General features: G+C 37.6%; 2 protein-coding genes across 3 annotated transcripts in view; one reads left to right on the forward strand and one right to left on the reverse strand.

The window, feature by feature from the left end:
* Positions 1–59: 59 nt before the first annotated feature.
* LOC306909865 (uncharacterized protein) lies at positions 60–2,635 on the forward strand. 2 transcript variants are annotated; one of them, XM_079483956.1, is made up of 8 exons: positions 92–413; positions 508–532; positions 623–694; positions 1,127–1,195; positions 1,386–1,418; positions 1,515–1,577; positions 1,735–1,810; positions 1,930–2,635. In XM_079483956.1, exons 1-7 carry the CDS (start codon positions 411–413, stop codon positions 1,794–1,796), a joined length of 327 nt encoding a protein of 108 aa, XP_079340082.1. In that variant the 5' UTR covers positions 92–410; the 3' UTR covers positions 1,797–1,810; positions 1,930–2,635. The 2 variants fall into 2 exon arrangements, with proteins under 2 accessions (XP_079340083.1, XP_079340082.1); XM_079483957.1 differs by lacking the exon at positions 1,386–1,418 and having other exon boundaries at positions 60–413; positions 1,930–2,055.
* tkta (transketolase a) overlaps positions 2,104–12,387 on the reverse strand; it is an 11,391-nt gene continuing 1,107 nt past the window's right edge. Inside the window, exons 2-14 of the mRNA XM_079483955.1 lie at positions 12,121–12,238; positions 11,883–11,996; positions 11,626–11,723; positions 10,332–10,523; positions 10,014–10,132; positions 9,711–9,907; positions 9,469–9,633; positions 7,389–7,545; positions 6,144–6,274; positions 5,285–5,368; positions 4,991–5,084; positions 4,434–4,538; positions 2,104–2,974 (exon numbers count right to left, since the gene is read on the reverse strand). Of these exons, the coding sequence (XP_079340081.1) occupies positions 2,787–2,974; positions 4,434–4,538; positions 4,991–5,084; positions 5,285–5,368; positions 6,144–6,274; positions 7,389–7,545; positions 9,469–9,633; positions 9,711–9,907; positions 10,014–10,132; positions 10,332–10,523; positions 11,626–11,723; positions 11,883–11,996; positions 12,121–12,238 (1,762 nt within the window). The 3' untranslated portion in view covers positions 2,104–2,786. The remainder of the gene's footprint in view (positions 2,975–4,433; positions 4,539–4,990; positions 5,085–5,284; positions 5,369–6,143; positions 6,275–7,388; positions 7,546–9,468; positions 9,634–9,710; positions 9,908–10,013; positions 10,133–10,331; positions 10,524–11,625; positions 11,724–11,882; positions 11,997–12,120; positions 12,239–12,387) is intronic.

Consider the following 12,387-nt stretch of genomic DNA (forward strand, 5'->3'; position numbering starts at 1 on the left):
TTCTGTACACGAAGGCAGTTCACTTTTTTGTAAATCACATTCGCAGATGGGACTTTCAAGGCTCAAAATGTTGCTCAATGCTTCCATCTGCTGGTTGGTGTCGTTTCACATTGTCAGCAACACTTCGAGTCTCGAACAAAAATGAAATGACTTGATTTGCTTTGTAGTAGAGCATGTGGTTTTCAATTTCCCCATTGGTTTTGTTCGCATGCTGGCACACACGGCTATGTACATGCAAAAAACATGACTATATAAAAGAACGTGTCTTTTTCGATTTCGATTCAAACCAAACCGACCTGAAAGAGAAACTATTCTTTGTGACTTTTATGAGTCATTTCATTGTTTTTTAATGTGTCACTGCCGAGTTAAAACTCACCGGAGCACTGTACCAAAGCACGCCGAAAGACCTAATGGTAAGGAAAAGGTTGTGTGTTTGATTGTTTTGAAACAAAGTCTTTTTAAGACAATTAAAGTTGTGTGATCAGTAAACAACATTGTTTTCTTTAGGGAGCGGTGGATGCTTTTAACAACTGTAAGTTTACGAAGCCAGAACCAAAATTGAAAGTTATAGTTTTGGAAACTCACCTTGATGATTTGTTTTGATAGTGTTTTTTCCCCACAGACATATTTGACCATTTCTTCTCTATCTGCTTTGGCCTGGGCTGTGGATTAATACTTTATAGGCCGTATTACTGTAAGAAACATACTTCTTTGTTCCAGTTTACAGTGTGAACAAGTGTTTGTTATTGTACCTCCAAAGAGTGTAAATGATGACTTGACAGGGCACTAAAGGAGAGAACAATCGTGTCAGTAATGTTGTAGGGTTGTTTTTCAAACAGAAGTAAAATAAATACAAAAACTAATTCATTTAAATGTGTTTCGAATACTTCTTTTTTTTGGCTCTTATTTTCAGGCACTGTAAAGTGAAGGGAAGCTGTGGGAGAAAAACTGTATACGTGTTGAATAGAACACACCCTTCACATCTTGTTGTTTTATTTTCGATGCCTTCAGAAACAGGGCCAAAAATATTAGCAATCGTTTAGAAATGTAGTTTGAAAAGATTGTTTATGATGATAATAATGTGTATAATAATTATAGCGAACTTAAAAAACTCTCTTTTGTCCAGCTATTGTTGTCCCAACGGTCCTCAGTGTCTTCCTTACAGTTGCTTTTGAATGTGCATGTGCATGCTTCGGTAAGATATTTAACAATACTAAGATTAAATGTATTAAACAATGTATGTCCTGATGAAAATAAATGTTTAATGTGGATTAAAGGACTATAATTGTTTTAAACTCTCGATAATTCCTTTAACATTAAAGCTTTAACAAGTTTTCTTAGTATATTCATTAAACACAGAAACATATTTTTTCTTGGTTTGCCAGCACACACCAAATATGTGCGCTACCACTGGAAAGGTAAAGTCATTGTGTTCAGACAAATCTGCTTCATCCTCCTCCAACCGTTCATAAAACATCTGTAACAGGTTAAATGAAAACCTTCCTCTTCCTTAGATGTCCTCGTGGGTTATTGTGTTGCATTGTTTGTGGCTATCCTGCATCTCAGATCATATCATGGTATGTCAAGCAGACAAGGCTGTCTACGTGGTCTTCCTCATATGAAAAATACACATGCGCTGCAAATATTTACCTGTCTTACATCTGATAAAGTTTTCATGTATAATAATTATTTATTGCAATAATGAAACTTTACGGTTTTCTCATTATTTTGCAGTTTATACTCTGTCCTATGGCTGGGGTATTGCTGTGTTTGCCATAAGAGGAGCCATACGCTAATAGAGCGCTAAATGGTAAGTGGGCTGTACTGCAAATGTAATATCCTTTTGAATTTGATAATGGGGCAAAGCAGTATTCTCTTTATACACCCAACCTAAAACTTATTTTTCTTTTCTTCTTGGCTTTAAAACAGGATGGCACAGATTTGCTTCAGTTAAATTGCAGCTGGTTTACTAAATGTTTTAAAAATGGAAAAGGATGAAAGTCTAATTTTATAATTATGAAAACAATAAAAATGCATTTGTCTTCGCTGATAATGTGGATGAGTAATGGTGTGGATGAAACAAGCAGTTAACACACAATCTATCAAACTCAAATCCAAAAGGCTTTAATCCAACACTTGTTGAGATACACCGAAAAATGACTAAGAGAGTGTTTGTTTGTCAAAAAACACAAAATGCTATCCCATCCCTAGACACACAAAGCATACAGTACAGCACACCGATTCACGTAAGATACTTTACTTTTTCAATTACCACCCTATTAACATTCTTATTTAATTACCTTCTATGTTAACACTAATCTCTAATAATAATGTAGTTTTGGAAACTTCTGTACCCATGAAATCCAACTCTGATCTGTCTTGTGTATCTTCACAATAACAATATAAAAAGTATTAAAACTGTTTTGGGGCCTTATAAAATAGCACTTGTAAAACCCATAAGCATCACATGGTATACCATATAGACACTTTTTGGTTATGGTGATGAAACAAATGCCAGCCACATCTTAGTGTTAATGACTTTTCAATATTGAGTTGTTAAGCGTTGTGATACTCTTGTGTGTGCGTGTGCGTGTGTGTATTCTCAATAATAAACGAAATGAATGAACTGCCTTTCAAAACTGACACCATGTATTTCACTTTACTATTATACTCACAGACGGTGAACAATGAAGTGGGAGGAACCACAATCGTTAAAGGGGTCATGTGACACTGTGTTTGTGTAGCTGTTGTATTTTGGAGGAGTGGGTGGGGCAAAGCAAAATGCTTTACTTGGCATTAGACGAGCTGCTGAGCATCTTCCTGACCGTGTGCAAGATGGAGTCGCGGTCGATGGCGTAGATTTTGAGCAAGTCGGACATTTTGCCGCTGCGGGGAACGTGAGCGACAGCCAGTCGCTGCAAAGTGAAGCTGGTCTCATTCACGATGGCGGAGCACACCGCCTCCCCCAGGCCACCTGTGGAATAACAGATGGTAGAAATAGGGAACAGGTGCTTTGATCTTTTGTTTTTTTTGGAATACCAACAAAAAAAAGAATACCTGATGGGAATAGCTGTGACAGGTGTCAAGGGAAAGTACACTAGACTGTCTATAGTAAAACAGAATGTGGGAGTGGCCTGTGCTTTTTTTAGCCAATCAGAAACAGTAACTCCTGCTCACTGACTGGTCTGCTCGTGACGTCTTACATTGAAGCTAACGCGCCGCCATATTGGTATGCCCAAACGTTCTATTAAATAAACAGGGAGTTATCACATATTAATGATAAAACAGTAACTTTACCAGGCCCTGATATTATATCTGACGTCTCACAGTACAGTATTTCAACGCAAATGTCTTAAGAATGTAAGTATATCAATATTTGATATAGAGTCAGTTACATTCATTTTCATTACACTAGCGTACATATTGGATCAGCAGACTAACGAGACCCCTCAAAGTATGACAAATATGCTTATTCTGAAATCTAAATACAGGCTGTATATGTTGTTTAAGTCATGAAGCCTTATGTCTAAACATTTACACATTTCCCATTACAACAGTGTGCAATACACACACTCGCCCTTTATACCATTATTTCTATACATGGCAATTCTGCCCCAAATAAACATTGGAAAAAAACATCAGTCCAATTATTTTAAACACACGTGAACTAGAAACTAATTGACTGGTTATTGTCATTTTGACTTTAAGTCAATCACGTTCTCTGTCAGTTGGGCATACCAAGATGGCGGCACGATCGCTTCCAGTGGCTTCACCTCCTGCCCCTGGTTTAGCGTTCAACTCACAATCCAGTCATGTATATCGGTCAGCGGTCCTGCTGTATTTTATTGAACAGGGTATTTGTACGCTGATTTGGATAAGAGCATGAAAATGCTTTAAAGCGTTTCACACTTGATCTGCACCTTTGACTTGATCTTGAAATCTCCATCTTCTGAAGTTTAACTTTTTGTGTCCTGCTTTTAAATTTCTGAAATGTAATATTTTCTATCTTGTTGTCCCTTTATGCCCCTGCTTTCATTCTTGCTATAATCACACGTTCTCTGACCATCTCGATCCTCTTTCCCTCCCCTTGGGCAAAGAGATGCTCGCTTTCAAAATGATTTTATCTCTCTCTCTCTCTCTCTGGTCTCACTCCTCCTCTGGCACGCAGGCAGCGATGCCAGGTCCAGGGCTGTCTGTGTTAACTAGGTCACAACAGGCCCTGCGGGCCTACGCCTGCTTAAGGAGATCTGACAGCCCTCCGCTTCTCACTGTCTGGCCGAAAAAATCAACCTATTATCGCAAAACAATGCCTCTTGCTTTCCGATCCAATGAACATTTGCCAGCACATCACATTTCTTCTGAGCAGCCAATCAGATACTTCTAGAACAGTACTCGGAGGACACACCTACTCCTGTTCTGAGATTGAAACCCACCCTCATAGTAGTCACGACCCCTGGTGGCACGCACATGGTCAATGATGGTTTTGGCATCCAGAGGTTTGACTGTGAATGGATCGATGACTCTGATGTGGATCCGCTCTGGAAAAAGAAATACAAAACTGTAGACATTTAAGCGACAATGCACACAAACTAAATGCATTTTTGACAAAAAATGACCAGTTCTGAACATTTTATGCCGCTCTTGCTACTGTACTATACTGTTAAAAGAACAGTTCACCTTCAAATTCATTTGGTCTGATGGACACAGAGAAAGATATTTGGAAGGACCCTCTCAACCAAACAGTTCTTAGCCACCATTGACTTCCATAGTAGGAAACATTACAATGGTAATCAAAAGTACCCCAGAACGGTTTGCTTTTCTACATTCTTCAAAATATATTTTTTGTTTTCATCAGGCCAAATCAATTGTTCTTACTATGGTTGTCGGTGGTGGTCAACAACTCAAGGGTGAGTTAATGAAGACAGAATTTTCATTTTTGGGTAAACTGTCCCTTTAACATGCTAATACCATACAATGCAATGCATCAGACCTTTCTTGAGTTGCTCAGCAGCAGCCAAAGCTTCATGTAGGGTCAGTCCCGCTGCGATCACTGTAACCTGATCGTCTTTACTCTGGTAAACCACCTGGTGAAGTTAATATTGTAAAATACACGTGGATTAATAATGAACATACTGTATAGGCATTTTTCACTAGGTTGTTTTGAACCAGTTTCAGTAATCAGATTTAATTCTATTCTATAGGAACTGCTATAATTTTAAAAAATATACATTTTTAGTTGTCACTGCTGGTATCTACAACAGTATGTGCATGGGATAGTTTTTACCTTTAGCTGGCCAACATGGAAGTCTTCATTGCTGTTGTAAATTATTGATGTTTCCGGACGAATTGTCCGAATATAACAAATTCCCTAAAATAAAAAACACCAAGCAAACAGACTGAATCAAATTGCTTTTTACATTTATGCATTTGCCAGGTGCTTTTACATTGCATTGTATTACACATTTGTTTCTAACGATGTACAATTGCCTGGGATCAAAACCAGTGCTCTAACCAATGAGCCACAGGAAAGCCAGGAAAGTGGTTTTTTTTCAATATTTCAATATCAGTACATTTTAATATCATGATATTTTAGGGGGGGGGATATTTTGAATAAACAGCTAATGAAACTAAATTACCTTTCCGTATATTACCATTACCAAGATTATAAAATGGCAATAACCGTGGCACCCAAAGCAAATGCGGGACCAATACCGCGATAATTCTATTTATTATCATACACAATTCAGCACCCATTTAATACTTCGACTTAAAAATCACAATGGTTACCAACTTTTTGCATTTTCAAATTGATTTATTGACAAAATAGCACAAAATTAAAGATAAATTTGACTAATAGCTTCATTTAGTTCTTAAAAAATATATTTTGATAGATATCATGAAAATATTGTTATTTTGATTTCTTCTGGGCAACAGCCCTAGTTTCAGATAATATTTGGTACAATTTATTAATATCTATCAGATATATTACATTTAATATTAATAAGACATCCCATGGATGGAACTAGAGACTTCAAATATTTGATCTGACTATTTATGATCGATATTTCTTTGTAAATGTGCATTAGTTAATAAAAATTCCACATTAGTTTATCTCTATTTATAATATTGAATATTGCAGAGACCTTTGTGTTGGCTGCGAGCTCCACAGCCTTTTCAGTAGACACACCATCACTCGGGTAGAAGATGGTGGCAGTGGGAAGGACTCTAAAAATAGCCATGTCTTCCAGGCCCATGTGAGCTGGTCCATACTCTCCTGAAATACACACACACAAACCAGCCACACATTTCTTTAGATAACAGATCGTAGGATAGGTTAGTGAGGCAGGTGTACACACATGCAAACAGTGAAGCAGATAGACAGGCAAGCAGCTGTAAAGACAACGTGGCATGCAGTGTACCTGTGCTAACAGAAGGGTTGCCCGGACACCGAGATACACAGGGGGAGGGATAAAGGAGGAAGGGGTTGAGTGCTAAAAGTTGCACCACCTCCAGACATCCAGATGAATAAAACACATTAGAAAGAAAGGTTAGGGAAAAGGGGGTGAATTGCTCCCAAATGTGTTAGAAATGTATAATTGAAGGAGAATGGGGGTGCTGGATTGTGGGTGGGTATTTTAAGGAAGAATCTGAGTGGTGAGAGCACCTGTTTGATAGACTATGGGTGAGGCTTAAACTGCAGTCACATAATTTGAGTATTCAAAATTATTTTAAACAGTGTTGTACTTAAGATATTACCAGCAGACCAAAGTTTATGTTTAAATTTAAATTGTAAATTCTACAGTAAATTACTGGCAAACTACAGTAAAGTTTTACAGTGGACGCCTACGAACTTGGCTCGCTGCTGCCCGCTCTTTGGGAATTCCCAGAGTTTAGTATCTATGTAAGGCTTAGAATTTTCTTAGCAATGGCCTACTACAGCGCCTCTGACGGACAACTTTAAAGGCCATTTTGTAAATTTTTAGATTTTTTGCACCCTCAGATTCCAGTTTTTCAAATAGTTGTGTCTCGGCTAAATATCGTCCTATCCTAACAAACCGTACCTCAATGGAGCACTCTCAAAAAGTGTATGCTATCTCAATTTCAAACAATTGACTTGATTGGTTTTGTGGTCCAGGTATATATTTTAAATAAAAAAAACTGCAACAAAGTTTCTGTTCGTGTTAAATGCATGAAAATCAATAACAGTAATACTAGTAATAATAAATATGCAGCGGATTTCAGGATTTCTTTACATGAGCTTGTGCTTCCTCCTTGTTCACCTGCATATAAATGTAAGCAAATGTCTGAAAGCTTTTTTTAAGCACAATTGTCTGATGTGATTGTCTCTTTTCCTTGCCGCTTGCAAAACCAAAAGAAAGACTCTTTACCAGCTGACAGGCCGCAGTGAGAACCACAGAGGTTTATGTTGCTCTCAGAAATGGCAGCCATGCGGAGCTGGTCGTATGCGCGGCTGAAGAAGGTTGCCAAGCCGCTGGCGAACACAATGTTTCGATCACGAGCGGCACAGCCTGTGGCAACACTGACCTGTAGGAGACAGATACTTTTTAAAATATAATTTGACTTCAGAATGACATTTGGTAATATATAAACAGCCTTCAATGATATCACCGCTAACAACAGGTTTGGGCATCCGCCTCTTTTGCCCACTAGACCAGGAGGGAAGCATGCGGGCACATACTTGAGCCAAACCTATTTAGCACACCTTCTTCTTTCTCATTGTGAGACCACGATGACTTATTTATATAAACACTACAGTAGCATTCCCAATGGATAATTAAATCCCCTTTTTAAAAATACAAAAAAAGATTTTGTCAGCATAAATTCCTTTCTTAGGTTAACTCTACATCTACTGTGTCTGTATTCACTTGACTCATGCAATGTGAACCACAGTTATAACTGTAGTTCTTAAAGTGAAAAGTGAAGAATTCTGTCATCAATTACTCGCCCTCTTGTCATTCAAACCTTTATGACTTCCTTCCTTCCGCAGAACACCAAAGAAGATAATCTGAATACAGGTTTGAAATGACAAGAGGGCGAGTAAAGGTTATTTTTGGGTGAGCTATCACTTTAAGTAGGCTGTATTCTCCTAGGAAAGATGGACTGGAACTGTATTTTATCATCGTTCATATAAAAGGCATTAGTAGCACACACTTGCTGTGATTTCCTGTTTCTTATCTGAAATCCTTGCAGCTCGTCAAATAAAATGAAACAGAATGGGCCACAATTTTATATAATTTTTTATATCAGAGAGAATTTACCTAGATGTGAATATTAAATTTTGAGTTTTTAAATTCAATATAGAATGTAACCTGGAATTGATAGCAAAATGTTTATGTACTGCGTTTATACTGTAGGTTTACATTTTAAATTACATTTATACATGGTTTAATATAATTGACAGCACTAAACTAATGAAACGCACTACCAGTGTATGTAAAGTACAGTATTGCCTTGATTAAACATGAATCTTAAAATTAATTTCAAATCAAATCAGCTTTTCAACATGTCTGTCACAATCACTTTCCATTACACAAAATACAAAGTGACAAACAAGTCACTTTCATTTTACCTTCCCTGTGTACAAAAAGAAACGATGATGATGTTGGTAATTTGGCATACAGCCCGGATCATAAAGAAAGTGCTGATGGGATGAGAAGCGAAGACGGTTTTTCTGCTGGGTTTTTTTGGGCGAGGCACTGCAGCAAGGTGTGGTGCAAAATCAAGCGTAAGTGGGTCACATCATCGTTGCACTCATGCATTATGGATACACATCCATGCATTATGCAACTAACATCAAATTTGGAATTCTGAGGGGGATTTTATCAGGTAGTCTCCGAAATCTTTTATTTTCACTTCGCCTAGTGATGTTTTGTTCACTAGTCTAATGTGCAGGTTAAGCTCTCATAACTTTTAAAGAGATGCTTCACCCAAAAACAGAAATTCTGTCATCATTTATTCACCTTCGACAATAAAGTATTTAAAATAAAGTATTTTTTCCTACTATGGGAGTCAATGGAGGGCAAGATCTATTTGCTTGTAAGCATTCTTCCAAATATATTTCTCTGTGTTCATCAGAACAAAGATATAGTTATACAGATTTAGAAAAACTTGAAGATTTGAAGATTTTTGGAAGAAAGGGTGTTTCTGAGTCAATTAATATAAAAAACGAAGTTAAAAAATCTTTACATTACTAATGAATATTAAAAAATAAAAAGTATTTTTAATATTTAATAATTAATAAATATAAAAAGTAATTAATAAATAAATAAATAAATAGGACATCAACAAGACCAGACCTAACATGTCCCAAATAGTCTCTTTCAAAAAAATGAGTACAAAAACAATAAAAAAAGCTTACTGTGTGTTTGTGCTTTAATAAAGCCTAAAATATTTGGGAAAAGGGTTTTGGATTTTGTTTCAAATATCTCCTTAATAATACTTTCTTACCATGTTCTGCTCTGCGCTGTAGCACTCGATGAAGCGGTTAGGATGTTCGTTTTTAAAGATTTCAGAGAAGGTGAAATTTTTGGTGTCAACGTCCATTGCCACCAGTCGTTCATTGTAACGTCCCAGTTTGGCTACTGCCATTCCATATGCCTTACAGGTGGCAATCTGTAGAAGATGAACATGATAAAATGAGTAATGTCATGTCTTCTCTATGTTAATAAATCCCTCCCTCAACCTCTTACCTTCTCTCCAGGTTTGTAGTTGGGAGCGCTGGGCATGCGAACATTGCGCAGGCTGACGGGTGGAGCGTCCTCGATGGGTGAAGCCGGGTACATTCGCTTGCTGCAGCTGAGGATGCGGCTCTGGAGCTCTTTCGTAACGCTCTCCGATATGTCTTTGGACAGAACCTTGCCGTGCCATCCCATCTTATCTTCTGCCACTGTGGAGTTTTAATGGAGACATGATTCACATACGTGAATAGACAGTACAGTACGTGTTTGATAATATGCCGCTGGTCTGAAAATTATGGGAAGCCTGAAATATACCAGGAATGCCTTTTCCTTTGATGGTTTTGGCGATGATGGCAATGGGTTGGTGGCGCGGTTGGCTCAGGGCTTTACACAGCTCTTCCACACTATGGCCGTCCACAATTATAGCATGCCAACTGCGTACAAACCAGAAATATATAAATCAATTACTTCTAATGCACACGTAAATAGAAACAAACAAGTATCCAAATTTCAAACACAAATACGTTTATATCCAAAGTTGGAAAGTGCTGCAGAAGTAGTCATGTGGGGTTGCTCAAGGGCAACTGAACATCTTTTCTGTGGCGTAAACCTCCACCCGACCTTAATACCCACCCAAATGCTTCACAGCGTCTCTGGTATTTCTCCACGTGGTGCTGCAGGGGTGCTGGATCACTTTGGCCCAAGCGGTTGACATCTAGTATGGCCAACAGGTTATCCAGCTGGTAGTATGAGGCAAAGGCCATGGCCTCCCATACAGCACCTTCAGACATCTCTCCATCCCCCAGCAGGCAGTATACATGATAACTAAATGACAGAGTATTCCATCAATTAAAATAAATAACAGTTACAACACCTAAAACATATTTGTATAGCACCCATAAATGCAATTTCTAAAGTTCATTCGTTCTTCTTCTTTTCTATGTACTGTACAATATTACATTATCCTTCAAACATTTAGGGTCACATATTATTTTCTATAATATTAAAATTTTCCAAAATAATGCAAAATATAGCGAAACTTGTTATATTTGAGCATTTTCGGTATTGTTAACATTTACAATTTATCGAAATATTCTCCTTTAATTTTCTCAGCCAATATATACTTTTTAAAGTATAATATATGCATATATATCTTAATTATTGGAGTAATAGTTATTTTTCTCTTTTTTCTTCTTGCTTGCTGATGTGTTAAAGCTCATCACCCCTCCTTCCTTAATACCACCTGACATTCTCTTGTCACACCAGTTCAACCGTCTTTCACAAGTGAGAAGAGAAATTCGATCGCTAAGAACATTTTATTATGTTTTATCTTTCTTCACTTTATGATTATGATCTGCACAGACAGATATACACAACTTTAAAATGATTATAGACTTCAGAATTGAATTGCGTGCTTATGCCAAAACAGGATTCTATCCTGAAATATAGCCGGGGGGAATTGGTTATTAGAGCAGAAGAATCATGATAGCACAACTCCACACCCCTGAAATCCACAAACACGCTCCAACATGGACATCCAAACACAAAGGATTTATTTTGAACTTCCATGACAAATGTATGGCAGAAATCAACATAGGTCTTCTCTTATTTGTTGTTATTTGTGATTCATATCATTATACCCTTTATAACATTTTCTTTAGGTATTAATATCTACAAATATGCATCCCTGTGAAATTTTTTATATATTTGATATCTTGCCATAACATAAACAATTTTGAATTCTGAGTGTCTCAATCTCAACACTAACATTATGAAATAATTTCACAATAGAAACAGAATCTGCGTGCACTAAATAATAGAAAGTTCAAATAATGGAAAAAATGTGATTTATTGGTCAACAAATCTTTTAGCAAATAATATGTTTACTCTTTGATTACTGTAGACTTACGTGGCTTAATGTTCTCACCTGGACTTGTCAAAATATTTAGCTGTATAGGCCATTCCACAGGCTACACCCAAGCCCTGCCCCAAAGAGCCTGTGGCCACATCCACAAACTGCTGCTTCTGTCAAACACATGCACGCATGCATTGATGTAACATAACATAACGGCTGGTCACTGATAAAATTAAACAATAATGTTTGACTCAATAAACGGCATATTTCTCACTGTTTCAAATCAGAATAGGCGGCTGATCTCAGATCAGTGTGTATCCGTTACTCACAGGTGTGGGGTGTCCCTCCAGCGGGGAGTCCACCTGACACATGCTCATGAGCTCAGACTCCTTCAGATAGCCGATCTCCAGCCATATAGAGAAGAGGACAGGCGCAGCATGACCCTGTGGACAGAACACTTATATCATGTGAATCAATCACAGTTTTGTAAAACGGTAGACATGGAGGCCCAGCGCTGTGAACAGGTCTTCTATGATACAGTCTCCTGTAAGTAGCCAAAGGTCTCACCTTGGAAAGGATGAAGCGGTCATTGTTGGGGTTTTTGGGGTCATCTGGCCTGTACTTCATAGTGTGGAAGAACAAAACAGACATGATCTCCGCCACACTGCAGCATGATGTTGGATGCCTGCAAAACAAATACGAAAAAACTGTGGAATTCAGGCTCAGATAAACGTGTTGTATCTGTCATCATCTCTCAATGAGAAAAACAAAAACACAATCTGATAAAAAGTCGATTCGTTTCCTAACAAAGTCAAAGGTGATGTTTAATCCAAG

Source organism: Barbatula barbatula, assembly GCF_947034865.1.
Source record: "Barbatula barbatula genome assembly, chromosome: 20".
In the NCBI taxonomy this organism is placed as follows: Eukaryota; Metazoa; Chordata; class Actinopteri; order Cypriniformes; family Nemacheilidae; genus Barbatula; species Barbatula barbatula.